The 17,601-nt window shown below is 53.3% G+C and overlaps 1 protein-coding gene across 4 annotated transcripts in view; it reads left to right on the forward strand.

The window, feature by feature from the left end:
* PPP6R1 (protein phosphatase 6 regulatory subunit 1) overlaps positions 1-17,601 on the forward strand; it is a 27,913-nt gene that overhangs the window by 5,639 nt on the left and 4,673 nt on the right. For all 4 annotated transcript variants that reach the window (XM_012813454.2, XM_023508669.1, XM_023508668.1 and 1 more), the window contains exons 2-17: positions 4,196-4,428; positions 7,017-7,203; positions 7,302-7,439; positions 7,538-7,603; positions 9,433-9,545; positions 9,631-9,744; positions 10,235-10,397; positions 10,484-10,636; positions 10,716-10,850; positions 11,238-11,302; positions 11,392-11,507; positions 11,594-11,679; positions 11,846-11,935; positions 12,019-12,116; positions 15,166-15,223; positions 15,313-15,491. In XM_012813454.2, the coding sequence (XP_012668908.1) occupies positions 4,202-4,428; positions 7,017-7,203; positions 7,302-7,439; positions 7,538-7,603; positions 9,433-9,545; positions 9,631-9,744; positions 10,235-10,397; positions 10,484-10,636; positions 10,716-10,850; positions 11,238-11,302; positions 11,392-11,507; positions 11,594-11,679; positions 11,846-11,935; positions 12,019-12,116; positions 15,166-15,223; positions 15,313-15,491 (1,988 nt within the window). In that variant the 5' untranslated portion in view covers positions 4,196-4,201. The remainder of the gene's footprint in view (positions 1-4,195; positions 4,429-7,016; positions 7,204-7,301; positions 7,440-7,537; positions 7,604-9,432; positions 9,546-9,630; positions 9,745-10,234; positions 10,398-10,483; positions 10,637-10,715; positions 10,851-11,237; positions 11,303-11,391; positions 11,508-11,593; positions 11,680-11,845; positions 11,936-12,018; positions 12,117-15,165; positions 15,224-15,312; positions 15,492-17,601) is intronic.

The raw sequence follows: 17,601 nt of genomic DNA on the forward strand, positions 1-17,601 counted from the left end.
TTGTTTGGCGGGTCCGGGCTGGGGATTCGAACCCGCCACCTTAGGTGTACATGGCTGGCGCCTTAGCCGGTTGAGCTATAGGCGCCGAGCCAGGGGAAACTGTTTCTTTTTGGGAAACTGCTCTTAATCCGTAAGCTCCTAAAAACCTCTAATCTCCTTTTTTTTCCCTGTGGATTTGCCTGTTATGGGAGTGTCATAGAAGTAGACACATGCAGTGTGTGGCCTCTCATGCCTGGTGGCAGTCTCCCATGCAGAGAGAGGCCATGTACCCTTGCTGTCCCTGAGGAAGCGCTATAGAGCTGTCTGGAGCTGTTCGTTTACTGCATGTGTATGGCACATCGCTGTTGTGTCCTAGAGATGCCTCCAGACAACAGTGAGTGCTGTGCAGGTTGGAGCACAACATGTGACTGGGTGAAACCCCAGAGGATGCAGAGGTATTCACACAGCTGGAGGCCAGAGGTTGGCAGAATCAGCATTGATTCACTCATTGCCCCTTGACATGATTCAAGTTCCAGATACACCCATATCTGGAAATTCGTCTCCTGCACACTTCCGGCTTCCCACCGATGGTGCGTGGTGAGTCACCTTTGTGGGCACGGGCACTTGGTGGCCTATCACATTCCTCTATGACTTTGGAAAGGGTCCCTGGAGGAGATTTAACATTTGGGCAAAAGGGGGGAGTTACTGTTTGCTTGAGGAGGCTGCAAAGTGAGGAGGGGACATGATTGTGCATCCTGGTGAAGCAGTGGCTCCTTGTCCTGCCCACAGTACCTGCCCCAGTGCTTGTGTACCTTTCTTCCCCTGTGAATTAGGGAGCCTGGGTAGAAACAGTTTCACTAACCAGGTTGTCAGTCTCCTGCCTGGGCAGAGGCGTGGTGCAAACATGGCTGTCTTTTGGTTGGAGTTTGTGGACAGCCCCAGGTGCTCCAGTCAACCTAGTGAGGAAGGTTTTAGAGCAGCGGTTCTCAACCTGTGGGTCTGACCCTTTTGAACAATAAAAATACATCCTGCATATCAGGTATTAACATTATGATTCATAACAGTAGCAAAATTACAGTTATGAAGTAGCAATGAAAATGATTTTTTGGTTGGGGGTCACCACAGCATGAGGAACTGTATTAAAGGGTAGCAGCATTAGGAAGGTTGAGAACTACTGTTTTAGAGGAAGCGCTATAGAGCTGTCTGGAGCTGTTCGTTTACTGCATGTGTATGGCACATTGCTGCTGTGTCCTAGAGATGCCTCCAGACAATAGTGAGTGTTACGCAGGTTGGAGCACAAGTGACTGGGTGAAACCCCAGAGGATGCAGAGAAGCCAGTTGTTAGGACAGTGTTGTTGAGGTGGGCCCAAGTTCTGTGTGTTCTGGAAACAGAAGACCCATGCATGGCCAGGCGCGTGGCCAGTGTTGAAGAGAACAGGAGGCAGGGAGACTTTGGACACAGACCTGGGGGGCTCTGCGTGCCAGTTATGCAGGTGGGGGTGGGTGGGACCTGCGTAGGTTTGCAAGGGTCTGCAGTGCCCTAAGGAAGCCCTCAGATTTCTGGTGGTGCCGAGTTGCCTGAGAGCTCAGGCCCCACATAGACAGGTGGGTGTCGAGGGGCCTAAGGACTGCAGCCTTCTACCTCCATCCACAGGAAGCTCTAGGTGTCAAGGATAAGGTCCAGCTTAGTGTCCAGCCAAGGACTTTGAAGACCAGGAAGGGAAAAGCTTCTTCCAGGGCTGCTCCCATAGGCAGAGTACTGGGGCAGTAGGGCTCAAGCATGCTCATCTTGCAGGTGTCCGAGGGTACCTTCCACACAGGCCTATGCTGGATACAAGGGCTCCTAGCTCCCAGAATTCACCTTCCAGGGGCTGAGGGCCAGCTCAGATGCTCATCTGCCCTAGATCTGGGCTTGGGCAGCTTACCTCAGGTGCCTCGGTTTCGTCTCAGTAACATGGGACCAGCAGTTCCTTTGTGTGGGGTTGTTATGAGATTCAGTGAAGTGATGACTGTGAGGTCCTTACAAGTAGAGTGGTCAGCACAGAGAGGGTGCTGGGACAGCTGATGGTGGCATTGTCTGATGGGTCCACAGAATGCCCCGTCTACCCAGCCCTGTGCCTTGGGCAGCCCCAGGAGCATAGGGAAACTGGAGGGCACTCTGGGAAGGTGGCACTGGGCATGCCCTCCCTGGGCATGGGGGTCAGCTGTTGTGGAGGTCAGTGATTGAGCTGAAAGGATGGGGGTGGTCACAAAAGCTGGGATGTAGTCTTGAGGCTGAGTGTGGGCAGGGGCTGAGCTTTGGGACCCTGAATATGAGGACCAGGGGAGCCTTTGCAGGGCTCTTGTTTAGAATGAACACTGGATGCTTGGGTTTGTGCAAGAGGGAAAGTTACTGGGATCTGCAGGCGGCTGAGGGCACCAGCTGAGTTACTGCTTGCTGTGGACTAGGAGCCCAGAGGCCCCAGAGGTCCCCCCAGCCCCTGGTCTCAGACAGTTTACCACTGTCTCCTATCCTCCTCACTCTCATGGCTATTTCTGGTTGCAAACCTACTTCTGCCACTCCACGTTCAGTTGTCTTTGGCCAGGTTTAGAGACCAACAGTGCCTCCCATCAGGCTTTTCAATGTAGTCACTGAGGCAGGTGGGCATCCTGGGAGTGTGGTCTTGGCTGTGCGGACCTGAGCTGAGCCTTGGGGATGGTCACTTTGGCAAGCAGGGGAGGCTGAGCGAGGTAAGGGAGGCTTCTTGTCACCCTAGCATCTTACAGGGATGGAGGCATAGGCACTGTATCAGCCCAGGCTGCTTTTCTGGGCTTCGGCATGTCCCCTAGCCTGGTGTTCTATCTGTGGAGGAGGTCTGGGTCTTGGGATGGCTGGTGGATGCTAAGGTGGCAGGTCAGGGACTCAGATGGTGAAGGGGATAGCTGGACCCTGGAGGAGAGGGCTGGGCAGAGAAGGTGTAGAAGAAGGGTATTGTAGGAGAGGGCCTAGTATCTGTGTGCCTGGAAAGCTGTGGAAGAGGCACCCAACCTCTCATGCCGTGCTCCCTTCTGTGTCCTCAAGCAGTGACTTGGGGATGGTAGAGCTTCTACTCAGGCGATCATGCAATTGCCAGGTGGCAAGTAATGAGCATAGCTCCACTCAGCCCCTTGCTGGTGTGAGAGTACCATGAACACTGTCTTTGGGGACTACACAGCGTGAAGCACCCCAGAACCACCTGACTTGCCTGTGCTTTGGTAGCCCTTCATGCTGTATAGTGAGATGATGATGGCTTTCTTGTGTGGTTGTGCTTTTGGACATCACATGCGTAGCACACATGCAGAGCCAGGCACACTGGAGCCTGGCAGCATAGTCTAGGTGCAGCGTCGCACTGCCCACATAGTCAGCACTCTGTGTACTGTTTTGATTGCCACCACTTAACGTGTGTACTAGGGACCAGAGTCAGGGCCTGGCGTCGGCAGCCGACTTTGTTCTTCCCTGGCAGGATGGCTTATCCCATCCTGGGTTCCTTTGGACCCTGATCAGTGGCTATTCTGGGAGCAACCCCGGCAACTTTTCCTCTTCCTTGTCCCAGGCCCTGGTGCTGGGTGGTGAGAGGGTGGTTGGGGTGTGTTTGTGTGTAAATGGTGTCCAAGCAACAGCCACAGCCTGAAGACAGCACAGACTTCCTCTCTTCCCCCACCCTCCACCCCAGCCGCCCACGCAGCCTTGGGTGACTTGCTGGGCTGGGCAGCCACTGCATACTGGATATCATGGGGGATCTGAGTTTATTCATCAAGTACGGAGTGAAGTGACTCTGAACCCAGAGGTTCAGGAACGTCCTTGCCCAGATGTAGGGTAGTGGACAAAGGCCCTAGGGGACAGGCTCAAGGCCACTCTGTGTGTACATAGTGTCCGGCCTCTTTCTTGCAGGCCCTATGCAGTCCACACCAGGGGACTTTACCAGGCCTGAGACTGAGGGTTGGACAGGACAGTTAGCCTCGGGTGTGAGATGATTCCCTGGACCACAGGGTAGGCGGCATGGAGGCTAGAGATAGGGGGTGCCAGGGGACCTGGGATGGGCGGATGCCTTGAGTGTACATGATGGAGGTGCTGAGCCTGGGCATAGGGCCAGGTCTTGGGGAGAGGCTGCTCCTGAGCCAGGTGGCTGGTGCCTCGCCCAGTGGGACCTCCCTGGACATGTCTGACACTGGCACTGCTTGTGCTCTGTGCCCACAGGGCGCCATGTTTTGGAAGTTTGACCTGCACACAAGCTCGCACCTAGACACGCTGCTGGAGCGGGAGGACCTAAGCCTGCCCGAGTTGCTGGATGAGGAGGACGTCCTCCAGGAGTGCAAGGTGGTCAACCGCAAGCTGCTGGACTTCCTGCTGCAGCCGCCCCACCTGCAGGCCATGGTGGCCTGGGTTACCCAGGAGCCACCTGCCAGTGGTGAGGAGCGTCTGCGCTACAAGTGAGTCCCTGCCCGGCACCCTGTTCTGTTCCCTGGCTTCTGGGTGTCTCACGCACTTTGACTAGGTCACCAGGAATGCCTTATGGAGGCACCTGGCATCAGAGCTTCACATTGAGGGTGCATACCTGGGGGCTGATCAAGCCTGGACTCAGACCCCTTCAGGATGCCATATATATATATATATGTGTGTGTGTGTGTGTGTGTATATATATAGATTTTTTTTTTTTTAAAAGACAGAATTTCACTGTGTCCAGGGTGGCAACTTCTAACTCTTAGACCCAAGTGATCCTCTTATCTCGGCCTCCCAAGTAGCTGGGACTACAGGCACCTACCACAGCGTCCAGCTAGTTTTTCTATTTTCAGTAAAGACGGGATCTCACTCTTGCTCAGGCTGTTCTTCGATTCCTGAGCTCAAGCAGTCCACCCGCCTTCGCCTCCCAGAGTGCTAGGATTATAGCCGTGAGCCGCTGTGCCCAGCCTAGACTGCCATTTCCCAAAGTGCTAGCTGAAGGATTAGAGTGAATTCTATGACCCATCACCAGCCTTAACAACCAGCAGTGTTTTGCTTATCTTGTTTTGTCTAATGGGCCCACCTTTTCTTTCTGATGATTAATTTCAATTGTAATTTTTTTTTTTTTTTTTTTTTGAGATGGGAGCCTCAAGCAACCTCCAACTCCTGGGCTCAGGCGAGTCTCCTGCCTTAGCCTCCTGAGTAGCTGGGACCACAGGCACCCGCCACAATGCCCAGCTATTTTTTGGTTGCAGCCGTCATTGTTGTTTGGCAGGCCCAGGCTGGATTTGAACCTGCCACCTTAGGTGTACGTGGCTGATGCCTTAGCCATTTGAGCCACAGGTGCCAAGCCTCAATTGTAATCTTTATTGGGATGACTGTGGAATTGCGGGCGGCTGTGAAAAGCAACAGAGATTCTAAGTACACTTTGTCTAGTGTTCTCCTGGTGGTGACATTTTGTAAAACTATCAGGGCATCGCAGCCAGGGTGTTGATGTCACTACCATTTGCCCGCTGAAAGGAGGTTTCCTGGTTTGCACTCTGTGCATGCCTGTAAAAACTGAGTTACTGCCTTCACAGGTTTGCATATGGGCAACACCAGTGCCAACCCGAGCACTTCCATCACACAGGGATCTACATGTGCCTCCCTTCCACACCAGCCCTGATCCTTGGCAGCTACTAATTTGTTCTCCATTTATACAGTTTTGTTATTTGGAGATGCTATAAAATTAATCAAGTAAAGTAACCAACCCTTTTGGGTTGGTTCTTCCCTCAGCATGATGTTCTAGAGATTGATCTAAGCTTTTGCACGAAAAGGTCATTGTTTTTTTTTCTTTAATTGAGATGAAGTAGCTAGGTGCCACCAAAACTAGCCTCAGCTTGTTAGTGTCCTCAGCCCCGAGCACTCACCCTGGTGCTGTGGGATTGCCTGTAGGGCTCCTGGCGAGGGTTACAGTGGATCTCTCACTCTTGGCAGCGTGGCCTTCACTTGTGGTTCTCTGTCTCTCATATCTGCTCTATGTATCCTCCCTGGGGTGCCTGGACACTCCCTGACCTGGGATAGCTCTGTGCACAAACTTCCCCTTGCTGCCTGCTGCTCCCTGCATGATGAGGGAGGTATGCATCGGGTGCTGGCCTCATAGAAGTCAGGGATCTGTCAGTGATTCAGGGCCTATCTCCCCTGCTCTCTCTGTCACTTCCTATACCTTTGCAAGAAACTCCTGTTGGCTTCCTGGTTTGCTGATGCTGGGCTTTTGTCCTGCAGGGTATCCCTGCTGCTGTTCCTGTGGAGGCCCTGAGCCTGGCCGTCAGGGCCAGGGCTGTTCCTCACTTTGCCCCTTGTAAAATGGGAAAAGAGGTGGCCTTCAGCTGGAGCACAGGGTCAGCAGTATTTCTTGTGGCTCCCTGTATTTGCTATCATGTGGCACCTAATCCTTTTCTTTCTCCTCTGTTCTGATCTCTGCCAGAGCCTCTGTCTGCTGGTCAGCTGCTTGATCAGCATCCAGTGGGCCATAGACTGAGCTCTTGTGCACAGCATAGCAGGAGGACACTTAGGGAGCCTCCGTTGTAACACTTGTGCCCTCTGGCCCCTGGGGACTGTGCCATTCCCCAGAGAGTCCACTTTCATGAGAGGGGGCAACTGTGTGGGTCCCCTACAGTCAGACCCGGAGCAGGTTGTGGTCCCACAGGGCCTTTGGTGGCATGCTAGGCAGGTGGCTCTTGTCTTGGGGGCCATTGGGCAGCATGTGGGTGTTTAGGGAGGAGATGAGATTCGAAGTTGAAAAAAGTCACCTGGGATGGGACTAGGAAGCTCAGGTGGCCCAGGAGAGCAGCCTGAGCTGGGTAGCATATGGGCTGCCCTGGAAGACGTCAGGGAGGCAGAGGGGATGTGCATTGTTAGGGGAGGGATCAGAAAACACTGGAGCTTCAGTTAGTTCTTGGGGTGGTGGGGAGCCCAGGGAAGGGAAGCTGGGTATGGAGGGATGTGGGAGCCTGCCCAAGGTCCTTGTTTCTCTGGCCTCATTCTCTGCCCTTACTGTGCTTCATTCCCTTTCTGGATACCCCATGTTTCCCCCCAGATACCCCAGCGTGGCCTGTGAGATCCTGACCTCCGATGTGCCGCAGATCAACGATGCCCTGGGTGCTGATGAGTCGCTCCTGAACCGGCTCTATGGCTTCCTGCAGAGCAGTGGCAGCCTCAACCCACTGCTTGCCAGCTTCTTCAGCAAGGTCATGGGCATCCTCATCAACCGCAAGACAGACCAGGTGCCCTGGCCCTCCTGAGCCTCCTGGCCGGTGCCCGTGGTGGGGGGTGTGGGCTGGGCATCTGTGTGTGACATGGTCTGCGGTCTGCATGCCCCTAGCTTGTGTCCTTCCTACGGAAGAAGGATGACTTTGTGGACCTGCTGCTGCAGCACATTGGCACCTCAGCCATCATGGACCTCCTGCTGCGCCTACTCACCTGCGTGGAGCGGCCCCAGCTGCGGCAGGATGTCGTCAATGTGAGTGGCACTTTCTGGATGGGGGTGTGGGACAGCGGGTGGTGATAGAGTCCTCCAGGGCAGGCGGTGGTGACAGAGCCCCACCTTCTTGCCCTCAGTGGCTGAATGAGGAGAAGATTGTCCAGCGGCTGATTGAGCAGATCCACCCATCAAAGGATGACAATGTGAGTGTCATTGTTGTCTCTGCAGCCTCTCCCCTGCAAGTCTGTTCCCCATGCCCACCCTCTCCTCTTTTAAGAGAAATTGGTGAGAAAAGGAAGTTTTGAGAACCAGGTGTGTCCACACCCTCTAAGAAAAGGAACTTGGCACGTGATCATTTGAGGAGAGGGGTCTACCCATCACTGTCAAAGACCCTGGGCCTCACTTCCCACCCTGCCTGGTTGACCCACCCCATCTCCCCTGCCTGGTTGACCCACAGCTTGTTCACTCACCCAGAAACCCTGCTCTTGAGAGTCCCAAGTAGCTTGACAGCCCTGAGTCCGTGTGTTCCCCTGGTCACTAGTCACCTTAGGCCCTGAGGCCCCAGGAGCAGCGTGTCCTAGTCCCACTCTCAGGAGGTTCACGGGCTTGCAGAGCAGAGACAGGGCTCAGGGATCCTGGGCTGGGCCCATCCCTGGGAGGTGATGTCTGTTCAGGTCACAGCACGGAGGGGGCATCTACCAGGCCCCCTCAGGTCTGGGGGCCACATGTCATGGCCTGGCAGCTGCTTGTCAGGGTAGACTCAGCTCTTCTTGCATTTTTCTTCTGTCCTTTTGTGGCAACTTTACTGAGAGAGAAATTATATAGCACATGGCACCCACCTAAGTTTATAATTTAGTGCCTTTTAGTGCATTCACAGCATTATATAATTATCACCATTCTGAATTTAGAATATTTTTCTTTTTTTTAAGAGACAGAGTTTTATTTTGTCACCCTCGGTAGAGTGCTGTGGCATCACAGCTCACAGCAACCTCCAGCTCTTGGGCTTAGGTGATTCTCTTGCCTCAGCCTTCCAAGTAGCTGGGACTACAGGCGCCTGCCACGATGTCTGGCTACTTTTTTGTTGTGGTTTGGCCGGTGCCGGTTTGGACCCACCACCCTCAGTATATGGGGCTGGCTCCCTATTCACTGAGCCATAAGTACCACCCAATTTAGAATATTTTTCATCACTCCAAAAATACAAGCCCTATGGCTGGACACCTTGGTTCATGCCTGTAATCTCAGTACTCTGAGAGGCTGAGACAGGAGGGTTTCTTGAGTCCAGGAGCTTTAGACCAGCCTGGCAATAGCAAGACCCCATCTTTCTTTTTTTTTGGCCAGGGCTGGGTTTGAACCCACCACCTCTGGCATATAGGGCCAGTGTCCTACCCTTTTGAGCCTCAGGCACTGCCCAAGACCCCCTCTTTATAAAAAATAAAGAAAGTAGTCAGATGTTGTAGTGGGTGCCTGTAGTTCCAGCTACTCAGGAAGCTGAGGCAGGAGGATCACCTGAGCCCGGGAGTTTGAGGTTGCTGCAAGCTATAATGACACCACTGCCCTCCAGTCTGGGCAACACAGTGAGACCCTGGCAACCCCCAGATGACTCTGTCCCCACATCTGCCTGTTCTGGAAGGCTGCATTTGTGGGACCACACCACAGGGTCTTCCTTGTTCACCCCTTTCAAACCTCAGCATGATATGTTTGAGGTGCAAACTCATGTGCTTATGTGTGTCAGCGCTTTGCTGCTTCTCATGTCTGAGTATATCCCATTGTTTGTCCACTCAGCAGTCAAGAGATGTCCTGCTTGGATAGCCTTCTGCATACCTGGGTGTGCAGGTCCTGTGTGCATGTGTCCCATCTGGGAGTTCTTCCCTGTTCTCTCCACCAGCTGTCCCCTCTGGAATCTGGTGCCTCTGTGTGACTGTCCCTGTCCCTTCTTAAGGGGCTGGGGAAGGAGGATCAGTGTGTGGGGTCCAGTGCTCGGCTATGGAGGGCCCAAGTGGCCCCAGCGAGGTCCTTACCTCTTCTTCCCCAGCAACATTCCAACGCATCCCAGTCCCTGTGCGATATCATCCGCCTGAGCCGCGAGCAGATGGTCCAGGTTCAGGACAGCCCGGAGCCCGACCAGCTGCTGGCCACCTTGGAGAAGTGCGTGTTCGGGGCAGGTAGGGCTGAGAAGGGGGAGTGTCCTGGGAATCCTGGTCTGGGCCCTCACCCTTCCCCCACCCCCCAGGCAGGAGACAGTGGAGCAACTCCTGAGCAACATGTTCGAGGGGGAGCGGAGCCCCTCTGTCCTCGTCAGCGGGATCCAGGTGCTGCTGACCCTTCTGGAGCCCAGGAGGCCGAGGTAAGGGGTTGACAGGGGTCGGGTGAGACTCTGTAAGCCTCAGGCAGGGCAGGTCATCGTGTCCACCATGCACAGTGCCCAGCCACCTTACCACCTGGTGGCCGGTGTGTTCCCTTACACAGCAGTCAGTACAGGGTGGAAAAGGAGCCTATTCTGTCATGTAGACAAGTGAACATATGGAGGCCACAGCTGGAATGGGGCTGGGACCCTAGGTGTACACTCAGAGGCAGCTAAACTGGCCTCACTGTGCAAGCCGTTCAGTCCCACAGGCCCCAGCCAGGACCTCTGTAGAGGATTGCAAATGCTGCCACTGGGTCAGCTCCCTGCCTCCCCCAGCCAGTTATTGTTCACTGGCCTGGTCTGTCCAGAGGGCCCCAGACCAGAGTGGTGCCAAGATCATGCCTTCATTCCTCCAGCCATGCTCCTCCTCCTCCCATGCAGGGCACAGACCACCTGGGCTCATTCTGTCCTCAACCCTACCCTGCTACAGGTCCGAGTCCATGACCATGAACAACTTCTTCAGCAGTGTGGATGGGCAGCTGGAGCTCCTGGCCCAGGGGACCCTGGACTGTGCTGTATCCAGTGTGGGTGCCCTGCATGCCCTGCGCCCACGGCTCAGCTGCTTCCACCAGCTCTTACTTGAGCCACCCAAGGTTGGGGCCAGGAGTTCATGGTCCTGGGGGAGGTGTGTACCGCAGGGACGGGGACCCTTTGGAACCAAACTTCCCTGCGCCTGCAGCTGGAGCCGCTGCAGATGACATGGGGCAGCCTGGACCCACCGCTGGGCAACACACGACTGCATGTGGTCAAGCTCCTAGCCAGTGCCCTGAGTGCCAATGACGCCGCCCTGACACAGGAGCTCCTGGCACTGGATGTGCCCAACACCATGCTGGTATGGGGCCGGTGGGGAGACTGGAAGGGGCAGGGGCTGGGCAGGGTGTCTCTTTGGTGCCAGCCTGTGTCCCCTCTAGGACCTCTTCTTCCACTATGTCTTCAACAACTTCCTACACGCCCAAGTGGAGGGCTGTGTGAGCGCCATGCTGAGCTCAGGGCCCCCTCCTGACAGTAGCCCTGAGATGCCCATGGAGAACCCTGTCGTGAAACATGTGAGCTGGGACTCCCTGACCCCTCCTGCTGGGTCTCATCTCTTGGGGGCTGCCCTCCCTAGAGGGCCTTCCCTTACCCCTTCCTCAGTGTGTGTGTGCTGGGTTGGAAGGTCGAGGCAGGATGGGCCTGTGAGCAGCTGAGAGGCTGTGAGGCCTGGTGTCTACATGTGTTTGTGTTTGTCCATGCATGTGCTTGTGTGTGTACTGTGTGCTCCTTGCAGAGATACCAAAATTTTAGTTGGGCAGGCTTTGGAGGTGGGGTCCCAGCCTTTCTGCCCACTCCTAGTGTGTGGATGGGCCTAGTAGGCACCTGTTGGTAGGAGACCATGATGCAGGTTGAGCTCTCCATGTATAGCCTCCCAAGGCCACTCCATCCTGTCCCCTCAGCTGCTACAGCGATGTCGCCTGGTGGAGCGGATCCTGACGTCCTGGGAGGAGAACGACCGTGTGCAGTGAGTACCAGCTACGTTTGTGCCTGATGTGGGTGGGGCGGCCCTTGTGCCTGGCCTGGTGCCCAGTTGTGGCCTTGACTCTCATGCAGGTCTGGGGGGGGCCCTCGGAAGGGCTACATGGGCCACTTGACGAGAGTGGCCAATGCCTTGGTGCAGAGTGCAGAGAAGGGGCCCAACGCGGACCAGCTGGGGCAGCTGCTGAAGGGTGAGGGCAGGGCTAACCTGGGGAAACTGGGAGTAGGGCTGGAGGCTGGGGGTGCCTCATATCCTCACCCCTCTCTGTCTGAGCAGAACTGCCCAGCGAGCAGCAGGAGCAGTGGGAGGCATTCGTGGCAGGACCCCTGGCAGAGACCAACAAGAAGAACATGGTGGACCTGGTAAGGCCTAGGCTCTCCTGCTCTCTCTTGCCTCTCTACCTCTCACCTTCCCCTCCCACCTCCCATCCTAGTCTCAGCTTCTTCCTCCTCAGATCTGCCTACCCCGCCCTCATCTGGGGTCTCCTTATTGGGGATTCTGGCAGTCCCTAACACCCCCAACCCCCAGGTGAACACCCACCACCTTCACTCTTCAAGTGATGATGAGGATGACAGACTCAAGGAATTCAACTTCCCGGAGGAGGCTGTGCTGCAGCAGGTGGGCTTGGGGCAGTGCTTGGGCGGGGGGCGGGGATGAGGCAGCCTGCCCAGCTCCCACTAACTCTGACCTCTGTCCCACAGGCCTTCATGGACTTTCAGATGCAGCGCATGACCTCAGCCTTTATCGACCACTTTGGCTTCAATGATGAGGAGTTTGGGGAGCAGGAAGAAAGTGTGAAGTGAGTGTCTTAAGGCCAGGGTTGTGTCCTCCCTATGTTGGCCAGTGTGCCCATGTGCCAAGCACAGTCATTCCCCCACTGGGCATATCCAGGCTGCAGCTTGATGTGGAGCCTGGGTGTACCATGTCCCCTGCAGTGAAGGCACAGATGTCTCCAGGGCTCAAGAGACAGAGCAGCTACTCAACCCAGGGCGAGAGTACATGGTGGAGTGGGGGCACCCTGCAGGTCCTGGTGCAGAGACCGTGGGCACAGCTGGCCACTGTGTGCCCCTGGGTGGGTGGGTCTGCTGAGCACAAGGTTCTACCTCTCCTCCCCACTGGAGGCCTTTGAGAAATGAAATTTTTTTCATCCATTAATTCTATTTGCTTTTATTTGTTGGGCAAACAACATTTTACCATCAGTCCCATCTGGGAGCTGTGATAGTGAAGTTTTTTTTCTGAGTTTCTTGCTGTAAGTATCTGTTGTTTTTACAATTAGAGAAAAACTTAAAATTTACCAGCATTTTGTAAATTAATTGCATGAGCAACCTATGGCAGCAGGCTGGAGGCAAAGAGAAGGCAGATTGGGGTCTGGGTGAGAGGTCAGCAGAGGGCATGTGGCAGGGCTCATGAGGGCTAGTTCCAGGTGGACACAGCTCTGAAACCTCTGCTGCCAGCCACCCCTGAGCGGGGGCAGGTAGTATGTGTGGTTTCTGTCAGTCCAAGATGGGGTTCTGGAACATAACACTGTGAGACTGGGAGCGGTGGGCCTTGCCCTGAGGCTTGTGCTCAGTGAGTAGTGTGTGAACTGCTGTACTGTTGAAGAGTAAGTCCACAGTGTCTCTGGGAAGAGTGAAAGAATGCTGCCACTGGAGGACAGAGCACAGAGGCTGCCCATATTGGGACCCTGTAGGGATGCTGGCATAGGTGGCCAGGTGGACACAGGCCAGAGGCAGGGAGCATGGGGTCTTTGGCCGTGTCTGCTCTGGGTGCCTCTTGGGTACCAGCCCACAGTGTATGTGCCCAAGACCAGCTGTGGCTGCAGGGCTCCTGAGCCCACTTATAGCTGGGGGGCTGGAGTCTCTCGTGTAGGTATAAATGTGAGACTCACATTGGCTGCTTCTGCGCCCAGCACAGGGTGCTTGGGCAACATGGGTCATTCAGGGCTGCAGACATTACCTTCTGGGGCTTGCCTGTCATATGCTTAGAGTCAGCGGTCAGAAACAGCGAGCTGTCCATTTTCTGTTGATCTTTGTGGCAGAATGTCTCCCAAATCTCATACTGTCTCCCATAGTCTCAAATGTCTCTGAGACTATGATCCCTTAACAGGTGAGACAGTGTACAGTGTGGTTCCCTAGGCATAATGTGCCTTACCACTTAACTGGAGGGAGACCAGCACTTTGGTAGAACAAGTGAGCAGAGGCTGAGAGGAAAACAAGAAGGAGATCGTGGGAGTAGGAACTGACAAGGTTTGGTTTTGGCTAAGTGTGTGTGTGTGTGTTTTTTTTGTAGTTTTTGGCCGGGGCTGGGTTTGAACCCACCACCTCCAGCATATGGGGCCGGTGCCCTACTCCTTTGAGCCATAGGCACCACCTAGGTTTTTGACTATGTGTGTGGATAGTTAAAATGTGTGGTTTTAATTCCTTACTCTAGGAATCGCATTTCTGTATGGCTGTTTGAAAGAGAATTGAGCCAAGGTGTGTGGTCATGGTTGCCCAGGGCACTGTGGTGGTGATGGGGAAGTTGGAATGAGGTTTTGTGGCCTGTGTCTGTACATGGTACAGTGCTATGGGGACAAGCTGTGTGCGCTTAGCATTGAGCACCTTGTGTGTACTCTGCCCTGTGCCAGGGGTGGTAGCCCTGGCAGGAGGATTTTGTTTAAGTTCTGAAAATGATTCTTTTGCCCATAATTTAGGATTTCAGCCCCAGACTGTAGGTACCTTGAGGTTAGGAAAAGTGTTTGGTTGTGTTGCAGCCCCATGCCCTGGTGCTGGCCAGCTCGGCTCGTGTGAGTTTTTGTTGACCCAGCAAGCCATCTGAGCATTCAGGGAGTCTTGTCAGCTGTGTTCCAGGGGGCAGTGCCCAGCCAGCCCACCGCACTATCACTGGAAACAGTGACAGGTGTTGTGGTGGGCGCCTATAGTCCCAGCTACTTGGGAGGCGTAAGGCAAGAGAATTGCTTAAGCTCAAGAGTTTGAGGTAGCTGTGAGCTGTGATGCCACAGCACTCTACCCAGGGCAACATAGCTATTTTTTTGTTGCTGTTGTCATTGTTTAGCAGGCTCAAGCCAGGCTTGAACCTGCTACCCTTGGTGTATGTGGCCAGTGCCCTACCCATTAAGCTACAGGCGCAGCTCTATGTGAGGTTTAGATACCTGCCTGACGTGGTCATCAACATGAGGTGTTTAGATACCCACCAAATGTAGTCATCTATGTGAAGTTATAAATGACTATAAAAAGTTATAGATGACAAAAAAATAAATCTCACATTGATGACCACGTCAGGCACGTATGTAAATACCTCACATAGGTGATCATGTCAGGGCACATATGTAAACACTTCACATAGATAAGCACTTGTGTAAACACTTGACATAGGTAAGCACATATGTAAACATCTCACATAGATGACCACACCAGGTGTGTATATGAATGCCTCACATAGATGATGTCAAATGCATATGTGAACATCTCAAATAGATGATCATGTCAAGTCCTTCAAAGCCCTTGTTGAGGTAGGCTGTTTCCTTGGTTTTACAACTGTAGAAAGGAAGCTTGGAAATGCCAAGTGACTCTGCTGAGGCCACTGCAGCACAGGAGCCAGAGTGGAGCGCAGGCCACCCTGTGGGTTCTTTAGGAGGCTGAGACTGTAGGGCAAAATATGGCTTCTGTGGCAGCTCTACAGATATCCATAGGCGACCCTAGATGCTATGAGTATTGACTCTGGGTGATACTTTAGGGAGTAGGTGAGTTCTCAGACATAGAATCTGTGAGTTGTGAAAGGCAGCTGAGTGTCAAGTGGGCAAGGGACAGAAGAATGCCCCCTCACTGCCCCTCTGCCTTCTCTCCTAGTGCACCCTTCGATAAGACAGCCAATATCACCTTCTCCCTCAATGCGGATGATGAGAATGTGAGTGCTGCCCCTTCCTGTGGTTGTGTGGCTGGAGGCCTGGGGGCTGCAGGCAGTGCAGCCCACCCTCCCACCTCCACTCCCTGCAGCCCAACGCCAACCTGCTGGAGATATGCTACAAGGACCGCATCCAGCAGTTTGATGATGACGAAGAAGAGGAGGATGAGGGAGAGGGCCCAGGCTCAGGGGAGTCCGATGGAGAGGACAGTGCCTGGCAGAGCAGCCAGCTGGCAAGGGGGGCCCACCTGGGCCAGCCCCCTGGTGTCCGGTGAGTCCCCCAGGCTCTTCTTTCAAGCATCCACTACAGGGCCAACCCAGGCTGAAGTGAAGGGAAAAGCCAGATGTGTTGGCATGTGTCTTAGTTGGGCTTTCGATTTCCAGCGATAGAAATCTCACACAAATGCACTAAGCCACAGAAAGGAAAGGACAAGCACTGTCTGTGGCTGGAAAAATAGGCAGGTCCGTCAGATGGTGCTGGGTGTAGGTTCATCTAGAACAGTGGTTCTGAACTTGTGGGTCACGACCCCTTTGGGGGTCTAACGACCCTTTCACAGGGGTCGCCTAAATATATCCTGCATATCAGATATTTACATTACGATTCATAACAGTAGCAAAATTACAGTTAGGAAGTAGCAACGAAAGTAATTGTATGGAGTCACCACAGCATGAGGATCTGTATTAAAGGGTGGTGGCATTAGGATGGTTGAGAACCGCTGATCTAGGATATTCCTTGGCTCCTTTCCTCCCCCTCCACTCCGTGTGTCAACACTTAATGCACGTTTCCACAAATGGGTAGAACAGTCCCAAGCAGTTTTTCCCCTAATTCCCATATAATAAGCAATGATGACTTAGGCAGGGATCAGTTTTTTGCACAGATGTGACGATGTTTTTTCCTAGCAGTGGTGGTTACTAGAGTCACTGTGTTGATGTGGCTTCATGCTGTGTAGACATGCTGGCATGGATACCATGCAGTCTCCAGCTCTACGCATTTGACCTTTGGCTTGGAAATTAGAGTATTTTATTTTTTGTGTATGAGACAAGAGTCTTACTATGTCACCCTCAGTAGAGTGCTGTGGTGTCACAGCAACCTCTAACTCGTAAGCGATTCTCTTGCCTCAGCCTCCCAAGTAGCTGGGACTACAGACGTCTGCTACAACAGCTGGCCACTTTTTTTTTTTATTGCAGGTGTCATTGTTTAGCAGGATCAGACCAGGTTTGAACCTACCTGCCTCGGGTGTATGTGGCTGGCACCCTAACCATTAGGCTACAGCCACCAAGCCAAGGAAATTAGAGTGTTTTGTTTTTACTTTTTTTTGAGACAGAATCTCAAGCTGTCCCCCTGGGTAGAGTGCTGTGGCATCACAGCTCACAGCAACCTCCAACTCCTGGGCGCAAGTGAGTCTCCTGCCTCAAGCCTCCCAAGTAGCTGGGACCACAGGCGCCTGCCACATGCCTGGCTGTTTTTTAGTTGCAGCCATAATTGTTGTTTGGAGGGCCCAGGCTGGATTAGAACCCGCCACCTTAGGTGTATGTGGCTGGCGCCTTAGCCACTTGAGCCACAGGCACCGAGCCTTGTTTTCACTTTTTATTGATGTAATGTGCTTACAGACAAGTGTAGATTCTAAGTATATAGCCAAGCAGACACTCCTCTGTCAACCCCTGGTCAGGAGCAAAACCACCACAGTACCTGTTCACTTTGAATGCAGGGCTGCTGCCAACACTCTCGCGTGGGTCACTGGTGCACAAGTATGTCATCACTGGCACTCTAGGAGGCCAAGTTGAGTGGATTGCCTGAGCTCAGGAGAGCAAGAGCAAGACCCCATCTCTAAAAATAGCCAGGCGTGTGGCAGGCACCTGTAGTCCCAGCTACTTGGGAGCCTGAGGCAAAAGAATCACCTGAGCCTGAGAGTTTGAGTTTGCTGTGAGCTATGACACTACAGCACACTACCAGGGTAACAAAGTGAAACTTTGTCTCAAAAAAAAAAAGTATGTATCATTGCCAAATCCAGCATTATAACTTAACTGCTTGGTTTTCTCCTAAGAGTTTTATGGTGTTAATTTTATTATTTTTGTACCACTGTGGGCTAATTTTTGTATATATGGTAAGGTAGGAGTATAACTTCATCCTTTAGCATGGAGATAACCAGTTTTCCTAGAACCAGTTGTTGAAGAGACTGTCTTTTCTCCATTGTATGTCTTGGCAACCTTGTTTAAAATCATTTGACGGTATGTGTGGGGATTTATTCTGCCCTTGCTGTTCCATTCTTTTGATCTGTGTCTGTCTTTTTTTTTTTTTTTTTTTTTTTGAGACAGAGCCTCAAACTGTCCCCCTGGGTAGAGTGCCGTGGCATTACAGCTCACAGCAACCTCCAACTCCT

This window comes from Otolemur garnettii, unplaced genomic scaffold (assembly GCF_000181295.1).
Source record: "Otolemur garnettii isolate 467f Iridium unplaced genomic scaffold, OtoGar3 scaffold00264, whole genome shotgun sequence".
NCBI classification, from domain to species: Eukaryota; Metazoa; Chordata; class Mammalia; order Primates; family Galagidae; genus Otolemur; species Otolemur garnettii.